General features: G+C 36.3%; 2 protein-coding genes across 3 annotated transcripts in view; both read left to right on the top strand.

Annotated features, from left to right (window-relative positions):
* Nucleotides 1–7,691, top strand: part of LOC139149487 (cytidine and dCMP deaminase domain-containing protein 1-like) — a 696,744-nt gene extending 689,053 nt beyond the window's left edge. Inside the window, exons 7-8 of the mRNA XM_070721260.1 lie at nt 6,136–6,379; nt 7,062–7,691. Of these exons, the coding sequence (XP_070577361.1) occupies nt 6,136–6,379; nt 7,062–7,124 (307 nt within the window). The 3' untranslated portion in view covers nt 7,125–7,691. The remainder of the gene's footprint in view (nt 1–6,135; nt 6,380–7,061) is intronic.
* Nucleotides 1–24,092, top strand: part of LOC139149488 (cytidine and dCMP deaminase domain-containing protein 1-like) — a 91,519-nt gene that overhangs the window by 50,435 nt on the left and 16,992 nt on the right. The window contains exons 2-4 of one of the 2 annotated variants that reach the window (XM_070721263.1): nt 16,296–16,555; nt 21,466–21,637; nt 22,610–23,104. In XM_070721263.1, the coding sequence (XP_070577364.1) occupies nt 16,424–16,555; nt 21,466–21,637; nt 22,610–23,104 (799 nt within the window). In that variant the 5' untranslated portion in view covers nt 16,296–16,423. Of the gene's footprint in view, nt 1–16,242; nt 16,556–21,465; nt 21,638–22,609; nt 23,105–24,092 lie in introns of those variants that run through there. The other variant, XM_070721264.1, reaches the window with a different exon arrangement.

The raw sequence follows: 24,092 nt of genomic DNA, 5'->3' as shown, positions 1-24,092 counted from the left end.
GGACACTACACCTAACAAGTGGTTAACCATTTTTTACTGCATTTACATTTAAATTCACCTGACATCTAAAGTAAACTTCATAGACCATAATAAATCATTTTAAAAACAAAAGAAAATGTGTTTTTGAATTATATAAGGGGGAAAGTGGTTGCAAATCTGACTATTTATGATGATGCTGCAGTAGTGTTAGCTCCAGTACAGATCTCTGTCAACAGTGATGCATATAAGGGGAGGGTTTATGTCCCTTCAAATTATTTTTCTGTTTTAACCCTTTGTTTGCATTATAAGGCTGTATTATTAGTGTTTGATGAAATTTCAATCGTGTGTTGTTTGTTAAGGGAAAGCTATGGCGATATATAAGAAGTGTAAGTGGTTGCACATTTGACTATTTATCATGGTGCTGCAGTAGAGTTGGCTCCGTTACGGATCTATATCAACAGTGATGTATATAAGGGGAGGGTTTATATCCCTTAAAATTATTTTTCTGTTTTAAGCCTTTGTTTGCATTATAAGGCTGTATTATAAGTTTTTGATGAAATTTCAATCGTGTGTCGGATCTATCATGTGGTGTCTATTGAATGCTGTGATCCTGAAATCTGTTTGGAAACCCAAGTGTGTGGTTTCTCCTCAGTCGCAAAGTTCTGTCTTTCCTAAGTTGTTGTGTCAGATATTTTGTTGTTTTTGTTATACTTGTTGATGTTAATGTTTTCACGTGTTACTGGCTTCAAATAACATCAATATTTCTATATTTTTATCTTGTGTTGAGATTATTGTAAACGTTTTGTCTCTTTTTGTGAACTTTGTTTTGACAAGTGTGTCTTTTATGTTCTTGTTTCTTTTTGTGGGTTATAATTGGTTGCTTTTGGAAAAGGATTTTTAATGGTTCGTCCTTTTCAAGTTCCTGCCAGTATTTTGCAAGACTTTCTTTCAAGTCTTTGGGCTATTCAACAATGAATTCTACCGCCAAATATGTGGCTGTTTAATGGGCTGAAATGCATTGCTTGGGATTGCCATGATTGCATTTCATAAACTGGAAATGGAAATCATCTCTGAATACCAAAATGTGATTCACTTTTGGAAAAGATTCAGAAATGACATTTTCATAATTTTTACTGGAACACAAAACCAACTGGCAGAGTTCAGCCATAGAATAAACAAAATGCACCCAACATTTAAATTTACGGTTAAGAAATCACTAGAAAAAATAACATTTCTCGACGTCAAAATTTTGAAGGGCCCAAGGCACAACCAAAAAAATATTTTGGATATTAAAACCCACACAAAACTAATTGGAACATTCCAATACCTGCACAGAGAATCATGTTACCCAAATCAAATTTTAAAGGACTAATTGAAGGTGAAATTCTCAGATACTTCTCTACATCCAATGACCCAAACGATTTCAAGGAGATAGTTGATTTCTTTACAAGCCAATTAATTTACAGAGAATACACGAAAAATGAAATAACTAGAATTACAACAGAAATCAAACACAGGAATTGAACTCAACAAAAAGTACAAGAAAAATAAAGAAGGAAAAAAAAAATGATCTAATCTTCACAACAACATATAGGCCATACATTAAAACAAAAGACTTGAAAGAAAGTCTTGCAAATATTGGGAGGAACTTGAAAAGAACAAAACATTAAAAACCCTTTTCCCTGAACCCCCAATAACAGCCTACAAAAGAAACAAAACATAAAAGACACACTTGTCAAAAACAAAATTCACAAAAAATCTCAACACAAGATAAAAATATGGAAATATTGGCTTTATTTTTAAGCCAATAACACATGAAAACGACAACAAGAACAAGCATATAAAAATTAAAATATCTGACATAACATCTTAGGAAAGACAGGACTTTGCGACTGAGGAGAAACCACACACTTGGGTTTTGAAACATTGATTTCAGGATCACAGCATTCAAAAGACACCACATGCTAGATCCGACTATGTCTCGCCATAGCTTTCCATAAACAAACAACACACGACTGAAATTTTATCAAACGCAAATAATACAACCTTATAATGCAACACGGGGATAAAACAGAAAAATAACATTACGGGACATAAATCCTCCCCTTATATACATCACTATTGACAAAGATCCATAATGGAGCCCACACTACTGCAGTACCACCATTAATAGTCAGATGTGCAACCTCTTTCCCCCTTATACTTAAAATACTCCAGTCACCTACAAATATCACTGTGAGTGGCAAGAGAGTATTAAATTATACTTTTCATGACTTTAATTAGACTTCTGATATAGAGAATTTGTGTTTAATATTGTCTGTTAAAACTGATAAAGAAGTTGCCCCTTTAAGTATTCAAATGTGTAGTGTCCGTGACGCTACTGAAATACAGATCACAATAATATGTTGGAAACCAAATGTTCAGTAAATCATTTATTGTTCACTTTATAGTGTTACTAGGACAGTTTTGCATTGTATAGCATTTTCTACATACCAGTTATCATTGTCTACATACCAGTTATCTCAAGAATTTTTCATTCAGTGTTGTATTTCTGATAAAATTTTCTGGTTATTGAAAAATACCAGTACTAAAAATATTCTTTATGTCAAACTTCCTTAATAATATGTTTTTGATTTGTTTGTAATCAATTCTTTCATTTTTTCTCCCCATGAGCTTATGATTCATAATTTTACTGTTTTTACAGGTTTACTGGTTATAATAAACAATAGTTTGTTTCACACACATATTCCTGAATGTGTAGTGTCCGTGACGCTTTTACCATACTACAAAAATGACTAGAAAACTAACAAAAAATGAGCAAAATTTTGCTGCAAATACTATTAATGTTTTCTAAAGACTTCAACAATTGCAGTAAAAATAATTTAAATGTACTAAAGGGCAAATCTGTAAACTAGAGGAATCATAAGCTCATGGGGAGAAAAAAATGAAAATTCTTTTTTTTTCGTAACAAATCATTTTGCAGGAAATCATGCAAAGCTGGGTAAAATCCTGATACATTCACCTTATTTTCTACAACAGATGTATATATTTTCTGGTTAAACTTTTAAAAAGAATATTTGTACAAATGTTGTATAGTCTACTATGTTATTTCTCCATCAACTCATAATATTTTGTAGTGTCCGTGACGGTGTGTCAACACAATAAAGAACTGGTTGCCATGGAAATACTGAGAAAGTTTGGTTCACAACTTTTCAAGCAAATATGTACCAAACCTTAAGCTTTGTGAATTTAGTAAATTTAGATATGTTTCTACAAGATGAAATTTTGACAAAAGTGAAACACTCTAGACCACCCTGATTGTGACTGACCCGGTAGCTTATCTGATATACAACGTGAAAATGAAATAGTTGAGGGCGGAGAATCAGTAACCAATCTCTGTATCAATTTTATTATTTATTAAACGTTTTTGCAACCAGATCCATAGAAGTATAGACAGGTTGAATTCTGATAATTACACAGATTAAAAGGTGCATATTAAAATTGCATTGTTAAAAGTCATAAAAATCACAAAAAGTGGTTCAAAAAGCACATACATATAAAAAGGAAAGCTATCTTTGATAATTGTAAAGAGCGTAGGGGATAAAACTATTCTTAAACCTTTGTGTACGACACCTAGGGGTAGCATATTGTTTAGAGTGACGTGTCTTTCTGGTGGACACTGGGTTGATTAAGTAGTTCAACTTGTCAGTATCAATACAAATTTTATGAAAGAAAGAACGACATAACTTCTCTCTTCTCTGATGCAATGTGTTGCATTTATTTGTAATAGATTCTTGGTATGACTTCCCTGGATATATGATTCGAAATGCTCTCTTTTGAACTGATTCAAGAAGGGTGCTTTGGTCTGATGTGAGGCCATTATGCCATAAGGGACATGCATACTCGACCACGGGTCTTATGATTGACATGTAGTATGTTTGTAAATGCTTTGTGCTCAACCCTGATCTTTTAAGGAGATTGAGAAAATACAGACGTTTTGAAGCTTTGTTGTAAATGTAATTAATGTGATCAGACCAAGACAGTGTATCATTTATCATAACTCCAAGGAGTTTTTGGACCTTTACCCTTTCTATGACCAATCCATTTATGACAATATTTGGAATGTCTGGTTTGTCTTTCCTAAAACAGATTAACATGTCTTTTGTTTTGTCTGGGTTCAATTTCATGTTATTTACCTCTGACCATTTAGTTGTGTAATTTACTGCCCCAAAATATCTAAAAAATGTTAACAATACAAGTTCTAACAGTGGCTGAGCCAGTCACGCCGGCTGACGCAGAGATGAGCCAGGTCACGCTAGCTAGTGTGTAGTAGCGAAGGGCGGAGAGAATCAAGACATGCAACGGCATAGGCAGGGCTCGCGCGCGAAATGTTGCATTTTGGAAACGGTTTGATTTATACCTGTCAAGTACGGAGGGTGGTATAACTTAGCCAACAAAATGAAGCTTTTTGTAACATTTTGATTGACACCTGTCGATACTAAAGTTCAGCTCGTGAACTTGGTAACTGAAAGGATGACTGTTTGCAATTGACATTTAAACCAATTATAAAGTGTCAACTGATCTTCAGCGCCAGGTGAGGGGTTGATTCCTGAGTTTCAAGATATTACGAAATTACGTGGAATTAATTACGGGGATTCCAACATTTTCAGGAAACCTTAACATGGCAACACTCGGCGCAAACAAACGAAATGACCATATCTCTCCGCTTCGTACAACGATCGGGCGCAAACGACAGCCGGAGATTCTTAAAGCTGAGGAGAACTTTGGATTGATAATGAATGTCATAACATATCATAAATGTTCTCCCGTGTGGCATTTGTTGAGCCTGGTTATTCCTTCCAGTGTTCATTGAGATATGGAGGAATTGTCGCGTGTTGTGGTGTACACGTCAGTAGAAGTTGATGAAGAAAGGCTGTTCACAGTGGCGGAGTAAGGACTGACATTTAAGTTTTCCCTGTCATTTGTCAAATGCTTGGCATGGGTGTATGATTAACCGGTTATTACGTGTTGTTGTGTTGCTTTTGTCTTATCAGCATTCTTGTTATTTGTACTTCGGAAGACATGAGACAAACGCTGCAAAAATGACACTCATGCTGGTACGACATAGGAATAGGATATACGGCAATAACCTTTCAAATACTATAAGAGATGATATGATAAGATATGTAATTCTGTTATGCTCTGTAATATTATCATATTATAACTTAGCGGACAACCTTTCCACAGTTTAACTTGGCGTTACACTGATATGCTGATAAGAACGGACAGCGAAATTGATCTAAATGTTGCCACACTTGTGTAATTGGTTTGTAAAGTTGTTCCAAAACTTGCCCCAGAAGTTGCATTGACTTGTTATAACTGCGGTGAAAATCAGAGAGCTTTTATGGACCCATAATAAACACACACCAGGGAGTACACTTTGCAGTGCACTTCACATACACAGAATCATATTACATTCCTTATATACTGCCGCTCTGAGTTACATTGTATCACAGCTGAGTCAGAGTCTAGTTGTCATTAGACTCTTGTTGCCTTTGCATTGTATGAAGTTCTTTGGCAAAAAAATCATGATCCACAGGAAAAGAGGTGTACATACGCCAGAAGCAGTACGTGAGAAAGTTGTCGAAATGTACGGGGATAGAAAGTCAGGAAATCTTTACCCTACACACACGTCAGTTCCTACTTTATTGCTTTATCTCAACAATTACAGCGGAAGCCTACTGTGAAACAACACTATCATCTGTCCGTTGTTTGCCGCAACTCAACTAAAATTACCGATCCTGTAGTAAATTTTGAAACGACATTACAAACCAATTATACAAGTGTGATAACATTTAGATCAATTTCACGGTCCATTCTTATCTGCACACAACACTAAGACCTAGACATCAGATTTGTTTTCAATGCATGTTGTTCAAACTTTTAGCTAATTTCTGCTGAAAAATTAAATATCAAAGTACTTTTGATAGCATTTGTCCAGACAACTCTAACATATGTCTTCAAAAAGGATTTGTGAAACAGTATGCAAGGAGTTTTGTCACATGTTGTCGTCAAATACGACTAATTTTACAGAAAATTATGTTTTATATCATTTTTTCCGCGAAGCTCTGATTTATATTATATTTGTGATTGTAGCAACAAGATCGGTATTAACCACAAAGATGAAAAGACTGTACTCTTCTCAACGAAGGAACCGTGCAACCACTGTGCTTTTAATATCTTTGAGAGTGGCGTGAAAATGGTTGTTTACGGCGAAAAAAGGAAGAAAGAAGATGGCAAGAAACCATCGTCTGAGGTCAGCAGTGGTACAATTGGATATGGAAAATTTTCAAAGTACGCCAAGTTGAAAGAGAACAAGGTCAATCAGTTTATAATTGAGGTAAGCAATGATAGAAACGAGAGTAAAATTTTGTCTTAATATGAAATATATCACATGCTGGGTGTGCATTATGCAGTGATCATCAATTATTTACGCAATAATGTAAACACCCCTACCATAATGGACAAAAGTAAACTTTGCACAACATCGCGTACGAAGCGAAACAGCCTACATTATGGATGCAATGTTTGCTTGAGACCATTATAGGCCGGGAGGGAGTACAGTAGTACCTTTGTTTGATAGTTTTGGCATTTCCGTTCAATTTACATGTTGAAAACATCTGGGCCCATAATACTGGTTAATTGGATACATTATCAGTAATAATCTGGGGATGACGTAACAAAATATACTGGTATTCACAAAGCTGTAATATAATTAGTATTACACCGTATCCCGTTGATCTCGTAATCGAAAGCTATTGCTGAAACAAACTGATCACCTCATGTTCCATCTTTATATGGTGTTGGATGAGACAGAATTAAAAAATCTTTGTAAATAAGTTGGCTGCATACCAAATGGGAGTAAGAGATTGGTGTCATAGATCACATTCACCAAAACTAGCAATATGAACATTCCTCTTGCGCGATGGATGTTTCGGGTTGCTTCAATAACAAAAAATGCCTTTATTGTAAAAATACTGCTTTAAGAATGTCTTTTGTTACCTTTTTGGTTTTCTAATCAGACACAAGACGACGGTGAACCTCCAAAGAAACGACGTAGATCGACAAAAGAGAAGACAGGATAAGCATAGAACGCTCTACGAGTTGTATTGACAGCATTTGAAGTCCATAATCATTTGATTCATCTTGACGGAAACACAGCTTATATGTTGGATGGAAAGCATCAAAAATACTCTTTATATGTTGCCCCTTAGATTGTGCTTACATATGTAAAGTAAAAAGCCAAAACCTGATTAAAAAAAACTTTAAATAATTTGCAATATCTTACAACAATCAGGATTGTATGCAGAATGGAGTCCAAGTTTGTCCTAGTGGTGTTCTACAATGAGATTCATTTGTGTGGATGTAACATCATTACATAGATCAACTGACCTGTTATTATAGATATTCCTGCTTCCTGCAGGTGCTGTGTAGTAACAGCCGTGATAATGATAATAATAAAGTAATGTAAACTTACAAAACGGTTATGAATATGTCGATACATCACGAGGCATTTACAATTGTTATTGATGACATGACAGGTACACATTAGAAGATGTATGCATGCATGATTGCGTAGCAATCCGTCGTAAACTTATTTTACTAAATATGCGTAAATGCTTGTAATATAAAATGTGTTTCTAAGGGCTCTTTATTTTTTATTGTTTACGTAACAGCTCTCAAACACTAATTTTTGCCAAATGTCACTTTAGGAATGTAACGGTACAACAAGTTATCAATGCTTTACGCTTGTACACACAAAACTAAAGTAACATGAACAGTTTATTGAAATGAAATTAGCCATAATTTTAAAATGAGAATTATAGCATGCTTTAATGGTGAAAACTTTACCGCAAATTATAAATCAAGTTTGTCTACCATTATTAAAGGCTAGCACAAGCGATGACTTAAATATACAGATTTGACTTTAATCAGGTTATAGGCCCTCCATTATGAAAATTCAAACATGACATGCGCAAACCATTTGTAGATAAGTTCATATATTTAAATACTCTGACTAATATAACTGGATTTACTTGTGAAACTCTTGAAAAATTATTTAAACGACAGGGTTGTAGCATTTCATCGTAGTTTATCTGGAATCAGGATGACAAAATACCATGAAGTGATATCGATCGGTTATTGTACGACAAAAAATCAACCTACTGGTTACCTGAATTAAAAGGCACCCTTACTCATTTTGCAACTGAAGGGATCGCACCTATAGTTTCCTTGTATTACAATAACTATATACATCATACCTTTTTAGATAGAATATTGGTAATGTTATCAAAGTAGCATTTTCCTTCAATTAGACCCTAATTAAGATTTAGATCATGTGTCAATGAAAGTGTTGTTTTTTTTCTTGTATTATCTCTCGTACAAAATACGAAAAAAATTATTTTCCTCTTCAATATATAGCATGCTTCATTCGCGAAACATAATACACACAATCGACAAGTTAGGGATGAAGCAAATTATCCTTTTAGATGTGATGGCGTTAAACGTCTTTGTTTGTTTGTGGTGTCTAAGTAATTTACTTATATTGCATATGCAGAACATTTAAAGATTGTTGGTCTTTGTGTCTACATGACAATAACATTGTAACAATAAAATTGTTTCAACCCCTGAGATACTGTAGAGCTTGTGATTCATATGAAGACTTTCAAGTGAGACACAGCCTTTTAGTCTTAAAGGTAGCGAGACAGGGATTTTCACACGGTAGGTTGGCTAGATCATTTAAGAAGTTCTATGGTAGATATGGAGATCTTATATCCAAATATGACAAATCTGTTACTCAGATGATGAGGGACACTATTGATTCAGAACAGTAATTTGGCAGCTAACTGAATTACCGTACAATTACTTTGCCATTTTAGTTCAATCTTGACGGGTGCAGCATGCTAGCAGGATATGCTTACGCACTCCGGACACCTGGTACCACCACTTGACTAGTGGTTCGAGATTGCATGATTGATTTTGTCAGTGTATTGTTTCTTGGACCTATTGATTTACTTGCTTTGAATGATAACGATTGCTGGAATTGATTTGATGTCATATTAACCAAAATATCACATACATTGTCCCTATCGATATATGTAACTAATACCAAATTGGTAACTCTCTCGTCAATATAAATATTGCATTTTATGAAAAATCATAATGATATGTTTTTCTTATGCTGCTGTTCATATCAACAAGATTTCATTCTGTTATGGATAAACATCTAAACATTCTACCTGTCTAAGCTGGTCACATTTGATGTAGTGATTTTGAGTTATGAGCTCCACGAACTTGGTTTAAGGACAGACTGACGGATGAATGGAAGGATAGATAGATAGACGGACTGACATATACAGACTAAAATAGTGATTACATTGGCCCTGTTTTTATACAAGACTTAAAAATCATTTTTCAGCGTTTCTGCTCATTTGCAATTTTGGTAATGAAAACTTCATTTGAACGAATTCCTATCTACTGTTCAGCATGCATCTACAGACCAAATAACGTGAAGTGGTTCTCAAGATTTTGCAACCAGACTATTCAATCAAAATACAACAATGCACTGTTTCTTCATGATATGAACAAAACTCGTGTAGATCAAACTAAAGGACCTCATATAGACTTTCAAAACAGCTTGACAGGTGCCCAAAAATACAAATACAAAAACTTCATAACCATTTCAACAAAGCTGACTAGATCAACCCTTGACATGCACACCAAATTCAGAGCAATTAGACAAGCGGGTTCAGAGAAGATGTTTTGACCAAACATGGGGAAATTGCCCAAAAATTACAAATATGAAAAGTTCGCCTCAATTTGTACAAACCTGGCTGAGGTGACCACGTGGAACATGCGTCCAAATTTTTACAGCAATCGGACTAGGTTTTTCAGAGAAGATTTTTCGACCAAAAACAGGGAAAAAATGCCCCCAAAATACAAACATGCAAATTTCACCAGTTGAATACACCTAAGTAAGGTTACCTAAAGCACCCTGCATACCAAGTTTCAACTTAAGGTAGAATGCGCCTCGGGGACAGATTTTCGGACTATCAAACTTAAAAAATTCTTTATAATATACCACTTGTGGGGCTTCATTTTTAAGCTCTTGGTGTAAGAAAACATTTCACCGGCTTAGTTTTTTGAAATAAGAGTTAAACAGGGATGGTGGCCATTTCGAATTTAAAATATTGGTAAACATTGACTTATTTGTTTCTCTAGTACAAAAATTTGCATGGTGGCCCCCGATTTTTATCCTTGATTACACCTTAGCTCGGTTATTGAACCAATCTTTTTGAGATTGGGGATTTGGCCGAGCGGTTTTGTCTGTGGCTTCTCCGCTAGGTGACTGGGTACCGTACGTTGTGAGTTCGAACCCGATTGAAACCGCCGTATTTGAAAGAGAATGGTTGAAAGATACCTGCCTTAAAGCCGCAATTTTCATACCCAGGTTCTCGCATTAGTGGAGTTTTCCTCCCTGTCAAACACTTGGTCAATACGATGTTTGATTTCTATAATATTAATTTCACAAACTGATCTCAACTTTTTGGCACCTTTTGCTAATCTTGCAAACAGAATTTATACAGATGTTTGATTGACGGTCAGTTCAAATCGCCATCGGTCACTGATTCCCCACCACCAATGCGCGAATTTCCTATAAAACTCGTCTTCCAGGCGTTAGAATTTGAATATAACCACAGAGTTCGCGCGATTCGATCAGCAGCAGCTTCGCGCTAACCGCTTGACAGTCTGTCTGCGTTTTTCCCGCCGGAAAACTAAAAAGTGGCATTTTCTGGAGTGTGTGTGCCAGGGTGTTGCCTATTTGGTGTCCACTTACACAATGAACGCCGTCATAGCTTAGCGCCGTTTTAAAGGGAGGCTCAGCCTTTCAGGAAAGTTTGAGCAAACGTTTAGGTCTCTCACTTTTTCGAGGTGCATACTACCTTAATCTGACCTCTGGTTACAGAGTTTTAGGAATTTGCTGGATTTTTTCCTTTTCGTACCTCATTCACATATTGTTGATATTGACATATAAGCTGACGTTTGAATAATTCACATATCCACCCATGGGTGCATCTTTACACCAAATACTAGATAATGGATGCTGCTGTTTTTGAGTTTTTTTTTATGTGGACGGACATGCATACATACAAGCATACATACATACATACATACATACATACATACAAGCATACATACATACATACATACACACATGCATGCATGCATGCATACATACATACATACATACATACATACATACATACATACATACATACATACATACATACATACATACTGACAGACAGACAGACAGATCCGATTTTCCATATGAGCTTTCCGTGGTTTACATACATATACCAAATGTGAGCTAAAAATTTTTGGACAACGGGAATACTCTTAAGTATAGCATCTACATGTAGAAATGAAACTCGTTTATTATGCGCACTACTGATTTGAGGTTGACTAAAAGTACAACATTAGCCTACAGTTTAGTCAACAATTCAGCAAATTTTGATCGCATTCCGACTTACAACGTACGGTAGCTACTCACATCTCCCAGGCGACTGTACACTTTCCGACTGGCAAAAATAAGAGACTCAAAGTACATGAAAAGAATGAACAAATCCCGGGGAACAAATAGCCAGCGATCCCGCAGGTCACTTACCGGAAGTCAAGTCGAGTCGACCGCGGTACAAACAAAATCTCCTGCGCAAACGCGCATAGAAATACGTAAATTTCCATGTGCATTTGTACACAGAATTTGTTCGTGAAATTGCGCGTCCTTTTTATTCCCCAGTACAACCTTTAGGACTTAAACGATGATTTGGGCTCGTTAGAAGTGATATATTTTCCTTTATTTGTTATTTAAGGACCGCAAACTGCATCGCGTCTCATAAAAATTACAAAGAAGGAGTTTAATTTTCATCGGGCAAATAACTTTAATTCGGAGGTTTGTGTGCCCCATAAATTTGTCCGTGCGCATGTATGGCGTACAAACTGCGAAGTGGTACCTTATTCCGTAGACTGGCCCTAAGTCGCTTGGCTTGTCTCCCCAGAGCAGTTACTGTCCGGCCAAGCAAGGGGCAAGGCGTTCACTGCACGATCTAAGCACCAGCGTACCACCGTTCAGTCTGCAGAGGTTCATTCCTTATTCTGTTTGATATTTATATGCCCACGGGGCAAGTCTACTTATTCCGTATTAGGCCAGCCGATCAGGAAAGGTAAATAATGTTACAATTAAGTTATAATAGCAGGACCTGCGCAAAAAAGAGCTGGAGAGGCGTGTTCACGAACAAGAGCACGGTCATAGTTCACACTTTGTCGCGTAGAATTTGTTTTCTCGGACGTCCATCAATTTTACCTGTTACCACATTGCGTACAATGGTGTCATACCTGTCGATTCAGTAACAACCCTGGTATTGTAAAGATATTTAAAACCACGTGACCAAACTTCTTCAACACCTCTTCTTGGTTTCATTTCTACATTTCAGCATATCGAAAGGCAGGTATGTAAAATACGGTCTAGATAATGTGTTATTTTTTCGATCGCGACACGTTTTACTGAGACATTCTATACGTGGCAACCGACATGTCATCAATGTAAGGCGCACTGAAAAACGCAGTTTTGCTAATCGATCTTTATAAACTCTTTTAATCAAATAAGCGTCTTCAGGAAACCCGAGGTCACTTCAGTAAAGTTAAACAATGAAAAATCATAATTGACCTTGTCAGCAACAGAATATGTGGTGTATTGCGCACAATTTGTGATCGCGAGATATTTTATTACGACATTTGCTACGTGTCACCCACGTCACAGATATTAGGAGCTCTGTGGTAAACAACAGCTGAGAAGGAAATCGATCGATTTAAACATTGTAAATGTCAAAATGGTTATTGAAATTAAATCAATTAAATATATTTTTCTGTGACAATAAAGGAGGAATTAATAACAGTTCACAATTTTCAGCAAAGTTTCGATGTTTACTCTGCTTTTTCACATTTCGTGCGTACCAAAAGCAAAAATGAAGTTTCATAATGGAATTTACATATACCGTAAGTTGGTCATTTCTGCCTGGTTTCATTTAAATAATGTTTATTGTTCTGTTAAAATGTTTATATTTAACATTTATAAGAGTAAATATAATAGCCCTCTATCAAATAATCATTTATGTGCATGTACGGATTTTAAGCATTTTATTTATTTACAGTATCACTTTGTTTCTGCAATATTGTGTTTATCAAGAGATTGCCCAAACGTGTGTTAAAGAGGACAGAGAAAATCAGCAAGACGACAGATTAAATTTACATAGTTTGGTTGAAGGTACAAAGTTTCTCTGTCCAGAAATTTTTGGACAATCACAAATTAATTTCTTGCAATAAGAATCATTGATATTCTTATTAACCTTGTCGGCAACAGAAAAATGGGAGATAATGTTCTTTTCGCACAAAATGTGATAAAGAAGAAGAATCGAGAAGACTGTTCATCATACCGAAGAGCGCTTGCCTTTGGTTGTACCCCGGCATGGCCTCGCCACCTGCAGCGGCTTACAGACGCGTGACCGAGCGTTTGCAGAACTTCTATTGACACGATAGGAAAAACCTGGCTAATCTGCATATAGTAGTATGTTGTTTTTCGCTCACATTAATATGGCAAATAAGGCGAGCAGAGAAGGCTGATCTATCGAACAATATTTTACATTTGATTTTTAAAATATTTGTTTTTGCTGTTTCGTTGAGGAACTCGGGCACCCCTAAGGGCCCATGATACATGTTTTGCTTAGATATACCACAACTTCTGCATACATGAATATGTGCAACCTTTATATTGCTTTACTTCTCTTTTTAACTTGTAGTTCATCGTTTTTCGATATAAACTGTTGTTCGTCGATGGAGTTCTTATCAAAATAAATAGATTTTGTATAATTGTGTATTTTGCTAAAAATACTAACGAGTTCCATGCTCAGTGTGCGTTATACATGCATGTTGTGATGAATATGTGCATTTTTAAGGAAGGCGAAGGAGACATTAGCATCTCCTAGAACCACACATGAAATCCTATGCTGCGAAACAATAATAATGCTTCAAATTTGCACTTTGTTGTTCGCCTTGAGCCCTGCCTTCTGTTGCCGTCCATGAGTGCTTCTGTTACTCAGTCTATTGCTTCACATGCCACAATCATCGAGTCGATAATACATTACTCGATTTTTTGCAAATAATCGAAAACAATTAGACGCTCAAGAAACACTCACACACACACTCAAAGACAGCAGAAAACTCACTTGATCCAAAACTTTCGTTTTGTGAAGATTTCTGCCATATATTGATTCAATTATAACTTTTATGCATGGTTACACACAATGCGCGTACAAGCTGTGTACTCTGGCGAGACCAAAGAACGCTGCTCCAAAAGATGTTTTCAGTACCTACGGTTACGACTGTCGTTGCGTGTTTGTCTGTTTCCTTATGCATTTGAGCAGATCTAAAGTAGGTAAATGGAAAACACCATCAAGATAACATATTTAAGTTGTGATCGCGAGACTTACGACATCTGCTTCGTGTCACCTATGTTAGCACAGGGGGCAGATGAAAGTCCCCTGGGGTGGGGAGGAGGTTTTCTTTGTGCAACGGTTTACCTTTAATATTTGATTTTATTAATTTTGACTGTGATATTTCAAATAAAGCTTTCGACTCCAAACTGTCTGACTGTGTTTCCAATTCCTTATCTCCTCTTCAACCAGTGCACATACCACTCTAATTGCTGCGCAAACATTGCCAACTTGTTAATGACTGAGCGTATCAGCGGATTAGCTTATTTAAGTCAACACCACAGCCGTCCCACACGTCCTTATTTTAATGCGTGTGGGACGGCTGTGGTGTTGACTCAATCACTTAATCCGCTGATACCGGCAGCGGATTAGCAAGTTGGCAATGTTTTCGGAGCAATTACAGTGGCCTATACACAAGTTGGAGAGGAGATAAGGACTTGTCGGTAATATATAAAGCAGTCAGACGGTGTGGAGTCGAAATCTGTATTTGAAATACCACAGTCAAAATTAATAAAATTACTTGTAGTAATAAAGAAAGCAGTCAGACGGTTTGGACTTGAACTTTATTTGAAACATCACAGTCAAAATTAATAAAATAAAATAAGGTAAACCGTAAAACTCTCCTTCCCACCCCAGGGGACTGATTTCTTTCCCCTATGATGTTAGTAATATGAGGTGCTCTGAGGGAAAAATACTTGTGTTCCAAATCGATCTATATAAACTCTATTTTATCAAAATGAGCGTCTTAAGCAAACCCAAGGTCACTCACTATAGTTCAATTTTGAAATTCGTAATCAACCTTGTCAACAAGAGAAATATGTGGCGTAATGATTTTCGCTTCACAATTTGTGATCACGAGATTTATGACTACGGCATGTGCTACATGTCACTTATGTCAGTAATATATGGAGCTCTACATAAAATCACCTGTGTGCGAAGTCGATCGATGTAAGCTCTTTTTATCGAATTTAATTTTGAACAATTTATAGAATTTTGGGTCACTCTACACATTTACAACTGCTGAATTCAAACGTCAAAGAAATCACTGCAAATCGCATTTCTCATCAATGCATATGACCCCAGTCACTTGGCTTTTATCGGCAGCAGTTACTGGCCGGCAAATCACTCCATGGCACGATCTATACGCAGCATCCTACAACCACTAACGTGACAGTCTGCTGAAGTCTATTCCTCAAATCTGCTCTGTTTATATTTATATGCCCGCAAAGTTGCAGCAAGCCTAGGCCGAAGTTAAAAACTGTTTTACAAGTAGTATGATTCTGCAGTTTCTTTGAGGAACTCGAAACCGGGACTGGAAGCCTTTGAGGCCCCTAAAGTTATACCGCAATTTCTGTTGACAACAAAAGGGTGGATCACATTGATATCTTGCAGGGCGTGGAAGATTCTCAGAAAAAGAGTCATTTGCAGCAGATATGCTTCGATGGTCGAAATCTAAAAGACTCAGAAACTCGATCCAGGCTCTTTCAGCCCTACACTTTAAAGTTAACAACAGGTTTGGGATGTAAATACTAGGTGAAAATAAACGTGAAGACAGTTATATGTATACCGTCCATTTTTCTTTGGAATTCATAAAAGGTTTCCCTAGTTGACGCATCAATTACAATATCAGTAGATGAATTGTGTAGGACTCGGACTTTGCAGAATACCTCTCGCAATTAGAATTGAATACAATTTCTTTTTTTCCAGGAATTTTCACTCGATCACACGGGTAACCTACTTAGAATTACACACAGCAGCACAATTCTGAAGTCTGCACGACAAGAGGACATATATGAATCTATGAATAACAATTGATAGACTTCTGCGTCAAAATAATGGCAACAGAAGGAAGGCCTGCATTGGACGATACAGCTATGTTTATGGCAATGTGGATGCACCAGCACCCGTTAGCGGAAGACCCAGAGCGTGCTGTTGAAGAAAACGAGATTCCAAAGCCGTACAATAAGGTAAAATATAACTTCATCCGCCGTCGTTGAATTTTCCTTGCTGAAGCCAGATAGAGTGTGTACTAGTGTCGAGCATGCATAGACGTAGAAAACTACATGAAATGAAATATTCTAATATCCTAAACAACAAGACAGCAACCTCGGTTTCCTTAGTGTTTGCAATCGGACTTACTGAAGTCTGGTTGTACGATTTATGTTTATAACATGAATCCCTTAACCGACAAACCATAACCATTGATGGCACAGTAAACAGTTATTTGTAGGTACATTGGTATGTAATAAAATCAGAAGATTAATTTTTTTGGGATACACACCTCTTTATTGATCTTATAGATATCTTATTGTACTGAGAAGTATCGAGCAGTGTCAAATTAATAGACAGCTTATTCTGCATAGTTAATGACTTTTGTAATTAGTCATATAACACCGTAATAACTGCACCAAATTTGATGAACTCTGCTGTAGATACTGATCCGACAGATATTTGACTGTGTTGTGAAGTATTTAGTTGTGTGAAGTTAATTGAGGCTTCATTTGCATATTTAATGACTTGTAATTCGTGAAGTAACTCTGAAATTATGGCACCAAATTTTGTGAAACCTGCTACTGATATTGGTCCGATAATTATCTCATTGTCGCCTGAAGCACTGAGCAGTGTCAAGTTATTCAAGGGATCAATTGCATATTCAATAAACTTTTTAATTAGTGATCTTACTTTGAAATTACAACATCACATTAGATTAAACGTGCTACAGATGTTGATCTGATAGATATCTAATTGTCCCGTGAAGCATTGAGCAATGCCAAGTTAATACACAGCTCATTTGCATATTAAAGAAAGTTTTATACTTAGTGATTTAACTCCGAAAGTACTATGCGAAAGTTGATGAAACTTGCTTCAGATATTGATCTGACAGATATCTGATTGTTCTGTGAAGCAATTAGCAGAGTCAAGTTCATTGATGGCTCTTTTCATATATTATAAACTTTGTAATTAGTAATATACCTAATCACAGCACCAAATTTGATGCACCTGCTATAGATATTGACTGGTCTGTGAAGCATTTACCAGTGTCGACTTAATTCATTGTTCATTTGCATATTTATTAACGTATTAACGTGTCAATTAACGGCTTATTTGCATATATCATGACCTTATTTATCAGTAATATGAGTCAAAAGTACCATACCAGATTTGATTACACTTGATATCTTGCCTATACTGAGAAATATTGACAAGTGTCCTCTCAATGAATTGCTAAACTACAATGATTTCATAGAAAGTTGCTGAAGATTTTTTTAACCTGATTTAAACTTCGAGGTCAAAATGACAGCAGTAAAAGAAATTTAGCATCTTTATTTCAGGTAATTACATATTTGTATGTTAAATGGCCTTTGCAATTAATTTGTGGTGAATATTATTTCACGATGTTGATCATAATACTTCCATGTGGTAAACATGTTGCAAAAGATTAAATTTACAGAAACCTGCATTATAAGCTTGTACTGAAACAAGTGAGTATTTTCAGTTCTTTGCTTTGTTAATTGTTTTATTTGTTCTATGTTTCGCTGTGTTCGGCTTAAGTTTGATCATGTCAACATTTCATTATGACATTTTGATAGAATATCATCGATTGATATGACTTGATTTTCCTGTATGTGCAGGCTGTATACAATTAACTTCTGAGAAGGATGTTAACTCTTTCCCTACAGGCCGGATTGATTGTGCATATATATATATTATTGCACATGTAGTTTCAGTCATGAAAGGCATTTGACAATTTATATCAAGCATTCTTCTTCAGAAACTAGAGCACTATGGAATTAGAGGTTTACCACTTCTTTGGTTTTAGAGTTACCTATCAAATCGTCAGCAAACAGTCTCCATCGGTAACAAGTCCTCCTCGTACAAGCCAATCAAATCCGGAGTCCCACAAGGGTCAATTTTTGGGGCCTATTCTTTTCTTGTTGTGCATAAATGATTAACTAGTAACCTTCACTTTAGACTGTTTGCTGATGACACCAACTTATTTAAATATCTCAACAACTCTGTCATGGATATTAATGATATTGATATTGATTTACAGAAGGTTTGTAAGTGATGCAATTCCAATAAGTTAACTGTATTCTGTCACGTTTAAAGAGTTTGATTGTTTTTCACGGCGAATAACGTTCACCGGAGGGGGACCGTGTCGTGCCTTCCCTTACTATACTACACTAAAAGCGCTGTCAACTAAGACGGTGCCTGTGCTCTAAAATTAATGTTTTGTCTACACTCTCATTCACTCAATAAACAAGTAACTCACAATCTATATCAGGGAAGGTGGCTCGCAAGATTTATTCTGGAGCTGATGTGGTCTTGAATCCTAGGAAACAATCCAAAGTCTTATCGAAGAGAGAAATGGTACAGTGGCTAGCACCCCGCTATTCCTTTTTGTTAGGGAAAAGTTCTCTGGAAAAGCGTGGGTGACTTGCTACAGAAAAAACAAAGGTGTGAGACCTAACAGATGCACAGTATAAGAGTGTAAATTTTGTGTAACTATACTACGAAAGAGGTCAATTTGCACGATGTGAATCTCAGATATTTAAAGGTTGCAATTTGCCACTGACGGTGGGGAAACTTGGCCTCTTGCGACGTGCAGTCTGGTTCAAGCTTGCAGCCTGGAGTGACACGACCTCATGCTCCATCTGAAAGTCATTAGCCACCTTCACGACAGTAGCCAATCATACACCTACAACTGTTTGCTCTGAAACTTCTGACCAATCGCTAGTCGGTAAATTCCCACCTCCAGTTTACTTAAGGTGGCTGTAAAGGCTATTTTTGCACCAATTCTTTTCTCAGAGTAAATGTCAAGTTTCAAGTGTTAGAATCAAGATATTTAGTTCACATTTTCAGGATAACTCCCTTACTATATACTTTCTCCAAAGAATATAAAAATTGTGTATATTTACAGCCATGATTTTTACATATGATACCAGTAAATATTAAAATTTAATTTTTCATATTTTTTTACATATTCGAATTTAATAATAATTGGATAGTATTAATATTACCAAATTAGTTATAAATATGTTGACACTATTAATTGTAAGATTTGTATAGCAGGATTTGTAAATAAAATTTGTTTTTATGATTTTACATGGGTTTACATATCAAAAAATTATTAAAAATTCTTTCAAATTTCAAAATGTGATTTTTCAAAAAGTACTTCAAATATAGGAAAATTGTGCCATACATATCTTATCTGTAACCTTGTTCATAGGCTGTAAAAATTCCATGTCCATATCTCATTTCAAAGGTTGGATTAAATTGGTATATAATTATGTAGGAAAACTGTTATTCTGTCAAAAATGTTGAAAACAAGCCATATTTGCACCCCTCTTTTGAAGTCACAGAGAAGTCTTTTTGGTTAATCTCACTTTTGACACCTTTTTGACATTCAAAGAATCTAAAAATGCATTTACAATAGCAGTCACTCACTCTGAATGCAAGCACAGCCTTGTCAAACTTTCCTGAAAAACATTTTAAACATTTTATTAAAAGCTAGGGGACCTCTACCATAGTTAATACACTAAGGACTCCCAGACTTCCTCTTATTTGGTCAGTTTTTCAGAAGTTTCAACAGGCTATAACTCTGCAATGCCTTTGTGCCCAAATGTCTAGTTTTTTTATTCCACAGAGAATGTTGACTACTTTTATATTTTAATAGTTTTGTTGAAGTTTATAACTGACGCTCTAGCCTTTCCAACCACCTTAATTTGTAGCAAACAATCATACACTGGCCGCCACAGGCCCGAAAACGGCTACATCTGCCGCTGCCGACAAAACAATATTTTAACGCTTTACTGCAAACCGCTATAAAATATTATTTTGCTCACCCCCAAGTCGGCATTGACACAACCAATATGAAATGAAACAGTGTATCCAAGCGCAGTTGCCGCGCTGACCTGGCACTCGCCAAATGGCATACAGTGCGATATTTTGCGATATATAAAAACGTATAGCGAGATGTTGCGATAAAAAAACATGTACTGCGATTTTACGTAAGGTAATCGAAATACATGTATAGCCAAACCACAGACAAATATTGAAACAGACTAGCAACGGGTATTGTTCAAGGCGTGAAGCGGTTACGTAACCAATCCATGTTCGCCTCGCGTCAGCTTGCTCTCGCCTCTCTTTTCCGAAGAGTGCCCACCATGCATGCTTCGGTAATTTTCGGATTTTCGCCAATTGTTAAGCGAAAGTATGTTCGGCAAAGTTTGTGTTGTTGTTGTCGTGTGGTGCTGAGCGGAATTGCCGTGCTGGCGAAAACGGGAGTGTTTTGAGCTTCAGGAAAGTGAGTTTTACCATTTTAAAAATTCCTCTCATATTTCTATGAATATATAATAAGTGTGTTTGAACCAAATTTGAAAGTCTTTTATCAATACTGTCTGGTTTTACTCAATGGTTTACGGTCAGTCATACCATCTTTTACAGGTTCGTCAAGAAAGGACATGTTTATGAAACTGCTGTCGTGTTATGTTTTGATTGGCATGAAGCAGTTATTTCTGCCCTGAGAGCTCATAAAGTAACTATGGTTGCTACGCGACTGGCAGCACGATGCCATCTCGTCGTATTTTTCGCATAATATCGTGCAATTATCAACCACAAACAAAGTCTCCAAAAAGTTTAACACCTTTGAAGCTCATTTTAATATGAAAAGGCCATAGTCTACCGAGACGAGCATGGAACAAAAGGCATGCCGCGTTGCTAGTCTGTTTCTATATTTGTCTGTGGCCAAACCAACTTCCCCTAAACACAGAAGTTGCGTACACCGTGCGCTTGTTTTAATTGTCCACGGTCCCTTAAAACTACCTAGACTGTCAACTCATACTTAAAAGACACTTGTGTGCGTACTTGTTTTCAGATGGGTGTTGTGGTGAAAAATGCTGATGGATATTTGTTTGCTGCGGAATTCAGCCGTAAATATGCACACCCGGTGATGTCTCTCGTACTTAAATTCGGCAGACGTCTTGCAGGTAGTACGCTGTATGCGTCTCGCAAACCATGTAGCGATTGTACAAAGCATATGTTACAAGGTAGGCATCGTTGTCATAAAAACAATTTATTTTTGACAAACCTTGTAGCTATTATAGCTACTTTATTACTGTAACCCATCGTCAGAACTCCTGATATTTGATTGTATGGCTCTTTGTAAAATTTTGTACCAGGTTCAATTTATCTTTCTTTCAGTGGTATTTTCCAAAATCTCGCGGGGTATCTTACAAATATCAAAATATAATATTTAGAATATGTTGTATGTGTTGTTCGTAAATTATTTCAATTCTTATTCAATTTATTGTTTTCTCTTTATTTGTTTGTTTGTTTCTGGTTTATCCTGGTTTCTCTGCATTATTAACAACATGGGATATACATGCACAGTGGGCCACTGTAGGCCTAACCTATGTCGTAGTCTTGCTATTATGTTCAGTCGTCCGAAAAAATGAATCGATCATGCATTTATATGGTGACTGTAGTCTCCAGATACTTTCCCTTCAAAATAGATATTCTGTATACGTAATTCTTGATTTTAGACTTCCTCATAAGTAGTATTTATGGAGCGAACCTGAGCAACTTCAAACAGTTCGTATCTATCGTTGTTAGTTTAACTGACACGATGCAGTGGATCGTTAAAGTGGGATGGAACTAGAGATAAGTTTGCGGCACTCAAAATGACCCATAGGGCACTGGCAGTTGGTGATCTGAACAGCCAATGCGTATCGGAAGGAGAATCATGTATGGATAACTTCCAAGGTCTCTGATTTGCTAACATTTGGAATAATAACAATTATGTTAATAAGTAGCCAATTTTAACAACCCAGATTGCTTTTCGAGCTTTATTTCCAAATTTCACAAGGCAATTCTCGAGCTCAAAATAAATGTATACATTTGTTCTTCTTGCACAGTCTGTTTTCATTATAATTACAAAATAATGGAGCTCTTGTAAAATGTTGTGTTCCTTATTCTTCTTTCTCGAATCAACACGATAGGCCTATTATTATTCATTTCAGTTATCATAAAACATGTCTACTACTTCCCTTGCGATCCTGAGGCAGGAAATCCAACAAATTCAAAGACGGTTGAGGATCTAGAAATATCAGACCACCTCTTTAAGGTGTCTGACATGAGTGTGAGGGTAAAAATTCCAAGTTACATCAAGCCCATTATACCTGAAGACAGCACTCCATTGGATAATCTTGGGCCTTTTGGCGAGCTATGTGTAGGGCCTAATTCAGAATATGTTGTTTCGCGCCAAGCTCTCCGGTGCGCTATCAGTGCCAAAGAAGAAGAGAAACAAACTGTAACTGACGAAATGTTCAAGGAAAGAATGAAAGGAAAGTATAGAACGGCAATAATGAAGCTGAATGCAATGGCAGACCAATATCCTTCTGGAATACCGCCGGAAGCAATACCGAAGGAAGCTTCGCTGAATTTCACAGAGGAGAATAGGGAAACATTATGTCGCCATGGATTCGTCATGGCGAATATTACATCATACAGATCAAGTATGTTACACCTGCTTATTCTAAATAACCATATTCACAGTAACTTTTAAAACAAACAACCATAAGCAAAGGGTAGTAATCTGATTTGTATCATGCGATTTATCATGATCCGTGATCTACTGATACTATTTGAAATAAAACAGAAGAAGACTTATACACTGCATTACGGAAGCGTATTCGTGCCATTTCTGTAAGTAAAAATATAAAAATCTCGTAATTACGAGATTTTAATTCTCGTAAATATAAGTTTGTGATTCTAGTAATTACAACATTTTGATTCTCGTAATTACGAGTTTTTGATTCTCGTAATTACGAGTTTTCGATTCTCGTTACTATGAGCCTTGATTCCCTTGGTTATGAGACTTAATCCATAATAACTCAGTCTTTCTATAGTTTGAGCTCTTTAATGTTATTACTGCCTCATACATGTTGTTGGTTATTGTTCAACGATAATATGGTGTAATCATGATTTGATAAGGAGTAGCAAGCAATTAAAGTGCACGCGTAGATGAATAAATGAATGAATGAATAAAGTTTGGACTGCTTTATGGCTACATTTGTAGATATTTAGTATATTATCCGGCAGATCAAAGTCTAGCCAAGTATGCATAGCGTATAGATTTTGTTTATTCATTAGTATCCCATTATGAAATACTTCACACCTATTAACACCTTTATTAGGGTCTTCTCCGACAACTTGACAAGCACCCCCCTGGAGATAATTACTGTACCACAAATACCGGCCGATGCGATGTTATTTATTTTAAATCCAGTATAGATTAGCAGTTGTCCTCAAGTGGGGTTTCCGGTAAAATTACGACGAACGACTGACATCTTCTGACACCTCTTCATATATGATAAAACATATCCAAAACTGTAGTAAACGAGGAAGTCGGACAGATTTCCAGACTTCCCAACTACTATTATTTGCTCTCAAAGATATACACAATCAAAGTATGTACTGAGACAGGTAAAGAGAAGAATGTTT

Source organism: Ptychodera flava, chromosome 14 (assembly GCF_041260155.1).
Source record: "Ptychodera flava strain L36383 chromosome 14, AS_Pfla_20210202, whole genome shotgun sequence".
NCBI lineage: Eukaryota > Metazoa > Hemichordata > Enteropneusta > Ptychoderidae > Ptychodera > Ptychodera flava.
Note: the sequence above shows the minus strand (reverse complement) of the source record. Positions and strands in the feature narration are given on the sequence as shown.